Here is a 6,778-nt window from a genome sequence, read left to right on the forward strand (position 1 = left end):
ACACACACACACACACACACACACTCCCACTCTGCCCACACACACACACACACACACACACACACACACACACACACACACAACATGAGTTTTGCTTTCAGAAGCTTGAGGTATAATTTCACAGAAAACCCAGCACCTATCTCCTTGAAACCTGGCAAGGTTCATGGCCTCAGAAGGGGCTACTGTGCCTGCTGTTTTCATCCCACTGTGCCTTAACACGCACACTTGACATGAGTTTTGCTTTGAACAGTTTGAGGTGCAGTTTCACAAAAAACCCTGCACCAATCCCCTCAGAATGGGCTACCATCCCTGCAATTGTCATCCAAATCAGACAAGAAATGACAAAGTTATAGGCATTTTAATGATTCCCCATTATAGTCTATGGCTGAATCATTGAAACAGCGTTGAAACTCCAAAACAGATTCAGCTGAATCTAAATGGAACAGTGATCCAAAACACTGAAATGAATCACTGTCCCTCCAAAATGGCTGAATCTGAAACCCAATCAAAACACAGCCATTTTGCACAGCCCTATTTGTCATGTTGTTGGACCTTGATGGACTGAAAAAGATTCCTTGGGGACAACCTCTTTCTGCAGCCTAGAGGACTTGTTAAAACAGGCCTCGTCTGGGGAGCCTGTTGCTCTGGTATTTTAAGATTGTGGTCAAAAACACGTCCACTTTCTGGCCTGTACCATCTTAACATATTTAATTTTTTCTGATCACTTTACTCTGAATATCCAATGTAGGCATTAATGCTGAAAGTTGTTTTGTTTCTTCTGGACAGTATTTTTGGTCTTCCAGAACTCCAATCTATATGGGCATATGCATAAGATATTGGTAATGCAAATTTGCAACTTAGTACTTGGCCACCCTGAGCCTTGTTTGTAAAAGGTGGCATATAAATCAAATAAGTAATAGTGATGGATTTCCATATTGGAGAAAGCTACAAAAGAACTGGTTGCCTTATGCATCCCAGTGGCTGCAATTCAAGTCATGTAAGGTGATGTATAGAAGAAGTACTCTCAGAGCTGTCCTCTCTTGAATAAAGTAATCAGAGTTTACACTGAATTTTTGTAACCTTGGTTTAACTTGTTAATTATAAAGACCTCATTAGCTATTGAACTGTTAGGTTAGTGGTCTTTTGTTTAATTGTATTTATCCATCTGTTCAGAAGACATGTCGGCAGCAAAATCTACATCCCCAAGCACTTTGTCTAGCTTGGAGTTTCATTTTTATACTAGAAATGTGTTGCACAGAAAAATCAATGGCAATGCCAAAGAAAGGAGACAGGAAACACTCTAGTCCAACGCTCAGGATAACACTAAACAGCTTTAAATGCCTGGTTGGAGATCATGGGACATTTTGACAAAGACTGTCATATTGATAAAGGTTCTGGAAGACAGTAATTTTACAAAGAAACCCATTGATTTCCAGTAGCTGTTAAATTTGAAATAAGTAGCAACTGTCATTCATTACTATGTTCAAAGATATTGAGTAGTGTGAAGATATGAAGATGTGATCAAAAAAAACCAGGAAGAATGAAAACCAGCTTGCTGTTCTCAAAAATCCATCATCAAGAGTACTCTAATTTCTATTCAGAATAACTGTATCAAAGAATTTTGTTGACAAGTGTGCAACCCTAAACCGTGTGAGTGCATTTAAGTGAAAACAATTTTATGATGACTCCTTTTCTTCTCTATTCTTCTGGGGTCAATTCTGTTTCCCATACTCTGAAGGCTGTAGAGGAAGGAACTCCAGAGCAGGAGGGGCCAGGAGAGCTCCTAGTTGGCACTGGTGTTACCCTGGGGGAGACTAACAGAATGCTGCTGCCTTGCAAAGGAATGTAACCCAGGATAAGGGGAAGCCTGTTGTACAGACAGGTAACCACTGTCTACATTCAGACCCAGAGCAGGTTAGTTGGCGTTACAGCTTTTGTTATAGTTTCCTCTTTACTTTGTTATAGTTTATACCAGCAGTTTGGTTTAGGAATAGTAGAGGTGGTAGGGAGATCCCAATAGTGCCCACGGGAAAGTGCCTGGTGCCTGCCTAGGGCTGAGGGGGCCCAGGACACAGAGTGGGCTTGAGACTTATACGGTGGCAGTCTAGGGAAGGACTGCAGCTGAGTGCAACTCAAACCAGACAGGCCTAGGGGCCCAGACAAAGCTAAAGTCAGCTCAGTGCCCAGAACAGGGTGGAGACAGGGCCAGGGGGGCCAATATTAAAATAATCAAGATAAAAGCTGGTACCCAGAAGCCAGGTCCAGAACAGTGGGCCTGGCATAGAAGGCCCAGTGAGAGAAAAGGGGCAGAGGCTGAGAAGGCCAAGGCCCCTACAAGGGAACTATCGCATAGTAACTCCTGCAAGGCATGGGCATGGCTGATGGGAAGGCTCGGAGGCCATGAATAGTCCTTAAGGCTGCATGTACCCTGAGGGGCTTGTGTGGGCTGAGGGGGCCCACTAGGCGCAAAGCAACTTTAAGACCAGCAGGGCCCGGGTAGGACTTGTTGGTGGTCAGAACCAAGGACTCGCTCTAGGACTCTTAGACAGATTTCCTTTCTAATATTCAGTAGATGCATCAAGGCATGGCAGGAAAGAAGGGGAGGGTGCCTTAGCATCAGAGCAGGGCAAGAGTTGTGTAGCCACGAGGGAGCAACATGGCCCCTCATGGAACCCAAACTTTGCCACAGATGGCATCACCCGCCTTCTCCTCTTGGTTTGGAGGCTTGTAAGTAGATGCCCACAACAACATCCCCCTTACTGCTCTCTCCTCTGACCTTTACCAAGAGGCTTTCAACAGGCGTACCTTCCACTTTATAATGCATCTGAACGTGTGTACATCACCTTTATATATAGGGCAATGCCGTTTCCTTTTTTTCCTGTGCTTATCCTTCCTGAACAAGCTATAATCACCTATGACTATACCCCAGTCATGTAAACTACCTTACTATGTCTCTGTAATCCCAATTACATCATAATTCTGTGCTTGTACTAGGGACGTCCAATTCTTCCTGATTGTTCTCCATACTTCTCACATTAGTGCATGAAGTTTTCAGGTATCTATCTGACTGTTCCATCCTCTCCCTGAGAACATTGCTGAGGTTTCAATTATTGCTTCCCCTTGTTAAGTGTTTATCTAGGTCTCCAGAGTCTTTATTCTCCTTGGGCTTTTGTCTCCATCCCCTGGTGACAGACACGTTACTCATCTGCTAAAAATGGAATGTCAGTCTATACCTGCATCAAGCAGTAATGGCAACACTCGTATTCCTACTGGTTTTTCTCAAGGAGAGCAGAGTAATATGTCCTACAAGGAAAAGGAATCTTTGAATGAATAGTGACCCATAGTCTCCTGTTCTGCATTTCTCATTCAGAGGCTGTGGACAAACGCAATGATACACTTTTTAAACAAAGGAACCCTAAGGACTTACTGGGTGGCAGTACATATCAGATGCACCAATGTAACCCTGTTTTCTCTGTCTGCTCCTATAGCACTGTAAATGAAGCTAAATCGCTACCTTTAAATCTGGATAGAGCAGGCTTATTGTCATAGTGCTCCCCCATGTAGCAACCTTCTGTTCCTAAGCTTCTTCTTGGCAGTGGTACTTCAGAACCTCTCAGCATCAGGCACTTAAAGAGCTTTCCCTGGGTGTGGACAAACAAAGTAATTTTCTCCAGGTCACAGTGAGCCAAAGTAACTCTTCAGCTGTCCACTGTACCAGTGTAAGTGGACCTAACACACTGTAACTTTAAACCTGATACACTGTAGACACACAAAACAGGTACAACAGTTCAGCTGATGTGCAATCACAAATCCCCCCTTTTTCCCCATTACAATGCTGTATCATTTCATCTGTGCACAGATTTGAGGAAGTAAAGCAAAATAAGAGACCTTTGCTAGTGCAAGGACTCTTTGTCCCTTGTAGCACACTTACTCTGCTCTCCCTGAGAAAGTTCAGTAGAATTTAAACTTGTTTCATTCAAATTTAAATTCATAGCAATTCTCCACTTTAACTCTTCACTCCTGTAGTGGTATAAGCAATCACAGTGGCTCAGTGGGACTCAGGGTAAACTAGCACAATTTAAAACTGGTACTGTTTCATTTGTTGACACCCAGAGAAAGCTCCGAAAGTACCTAACCTTGACAGGTGCTGAAATATCATTGCTGAAAAATAAGAGCTGAAGAATAAGACAACATGGCATGCACTATGAGAGCTGATTATGCAGAACAGTCTAAGGGACTGACCAGGACAAACATTTTCACATATTGTCCAATATTTGGAGGTGGGAGGGAATATAAAGAAAGAAAACATTTGAAAGAGGAACTTTCAAAAGACTCTAATTGACCCAGAAGCTTCAGAACATTCTACCCTAAGAACCTGATCCAGATTCCTCTGAAAGCAAAGGAAGCCTTTTCAAAGGAGCTAAAACAGGCTGAAGTACACAATCTTCACTTTTAATTACTGAAAGAAAACAAAATCCCTGTGCCTACTCCAAAACTTAAAATTAATGCATAATTACATCAGAAATTGATGTACTTATCCACTAATGATTAGTTTGAATCTACAAACAGGTATGTTCCTTCTTAAAGACACTGTTTGGAAAATACTTTAAAATATAGAAATTACTCTCAACAGTCAATATTGCAGAACAAATGCCGGAAGCATATCTCTCTGGCAGTTATTTCTGGATTCCAATCTACAACAACAAGCAAGAAAAAATAATAAAATAAATTCCTGGAAATTCAAATCTTTTATGATGCTGACAGTATACCAGGATATCAGCTTTCCAGTATAGTTTTTCGAGAACAAACATGCTTTTTCAAAGTTCTTAAAAAGGCTGCTTTCCTTCAAAGGGAATGAAGTCTATCATGCAACAGGAACCAGATCTGAGAACATCTGAGGAGAAAGGATGTTTTCGCTTCTTATTTGAACAGTCTTTCAAACTACCATTTACATTCTATCTCACAGATCAAATGGCTACAATTATTACAGAGTAAATAGCCTCTTCTACTGAAGGCAATTATATCTGCTGGAGTAAAGTAAGCTTACTTTATCTGAGTAAAGACCCAGATAAGAATATCTGGTTTTGCTAAAAAATTCTAAGTGGGTGGAAAATATGACACTGCAGTTTTCAACATTTAAATCTAGTTGCAAACATATACACTTCCTAAAAAATGCTTGGCTATACAAATCTCCACACTAGCCTATGGGAGCCTACCTTGGAGTCAGAAGTTCTGAAAGGAGACATTCTTCTCTGAGAGCCCAGAGCAGTCTCACATGAACCCCAAACAAGCCCTGACTATGTGAACATATTTTTGAGGGTAGTTTAATCAATAAAATGCCAAATGACTTTTAACCTTCTAAAAACCATGTCAATTCTAGATATTAGGGACTGAATGATCTCTTACTGACACATAACTGTGAAGCATACCAGATTTCTTTCTTCAAGAGAAAAAACCAGGAACAAATTAGTCCCTGTTGCAATTCTTCAAGTCAACAGAGTTTTATACCAGGGATTAATTTGGTCCTCAAATCTGGTAATTTACACTATGCAGAGAATTTATGATTTTGTAGTTTGGAAAAGAGTAACTAGGATGAGATGAGATGAGTCCAGGGAAAAAAAGATAAATCCAAAAAATATAATTTACATATTCTTGAACTGGAATGTCCCTATTATACATAGGTTTTTGTGAATAACATTAGATACTGTAACTTAGCTTGAGAAGGTAAAGAAGAACATAAGTGATGGATTTAGTAGTTAATTCAGAAGGTATAACATGAGCAGAGATGGGTGAAAAAACTGGTCTAAAGCAACTGCTATTTACAAAAAAGAGAGAGAGAGAGAGAGAGAGAGAAGATATTTATGATATTTGTATGTCATAGAAATTCCAAGAATTTCTTTCTTGGAAAGAATCCATGGCTACCCTTCAGAGACTTATAGCAAAATAAGCTAATGTAAACTCCCTGGTACTATTTTGTATAGTCCTCCAGATGATGAGATATACAGAAAATTTATTACATTGGTTAACACAATGTAAAAGTCTATTTTTTTTTCCTGTTATACACTGCTGCCTATGGTAGGCTGTTTGATGGCAAAGTAGTAACTGGTATCGCCTATTAATTGTTAATACATCTGCATCCACATCACTGCCTGAATGACTTTAGTACAGAGCTGTTATAGACCATAACTTCTGCTCTCTAGTAAAAAAACTTGTTTCCACAATAGTCTCAGGAATAGTAATAAAATGTCAGGTTCTCTGAACAACAGACAAATGCTAGGAGTATGGGCTGGAGTATCTTGCAAGCAGCATGTTTCGAAACTAAGCATATACTTAACATGCCTTTTCCACTACTGCTTGTGTGGGATATGTATCCAGCATCATCACCTATCTTCTTGCCTGCCATGTTATTGTATGTTTCCCATTCATTACTCAAAGAAAAATTATAGGACAAAATGGCTTAATTCAATTGTTATGGTATTGCTTTATATATCCCCTACAGTCTTTTGAAAGCAGAACAGCTACAAGATGTTACTCCCCAAATGAGATGCTTCAAAAAATGATAAACTCAAATTCCAAACCATTCCTACATACCTTTGGCTGGCCCAGGCTCTTTAGAGATGTAAAATTTCTGGAAATTTTGAAGCCATTGAAAAAAATAATCTTTTTCTAGTTTCAGAAAAAAACAGAAATTTGGGGAAAGATAGAAATATATGCAATACTTATTTTCTTAGCACCCTTTACAGATCTAAATTTACTGTGCTACTTTAAGAACATAAAA

The 6,778-nt window shown here is 39.9% G+C and overlaps 1 protein-coding gene across 7 annotated transcripts in view; it reads right to left on the reverse strand.

Annotated features, from left to right (window-relative positions):
• The window catches only part of ATG7 (autophagy related 7), a 390,968-nt gene that overhangs the window by 208,695 nt on the left and 175,495 nt on the right, over nucleotides 1-6,778 (reverse strand). Inside the window, exon 18 of one of the 7 annotated variants that reach the window (XM_019505099.1) lies at nucleotides 4,662-4,694. The exons of the other annotated variants lie outside the window; for them this stretch is intronic. Coding sequence (XP_019360644.1) covers nucleotides 4,677-4,694 — 18 coding nt within the window. The 3' untranslated portion in view covers nucleotides 4,662-4,676. Of the gene's footprint in view, nucleotides 1-4,661; nucleotides 4,695-6,778 lie in introns of those variants that run through there. 7 annotated transcript variants of the gene reach the window in all.

The sequence above is a fragment of the Gavialis gangeticus genome, unplaced genomic scaffold (genome assembly GCF_001723915.1).
Source record: "Gavialis gangeticus isolate Ggan-Ray unplaced genomic scaffold, GavGan_comp1, whole genome shotgun sequence".
Classification (NCBI taxonomy): Eukaryota; Metazoa; Chordata; order Crocodylia; family Gavialidae; genus Gavialis; species Gavialis gangeticus.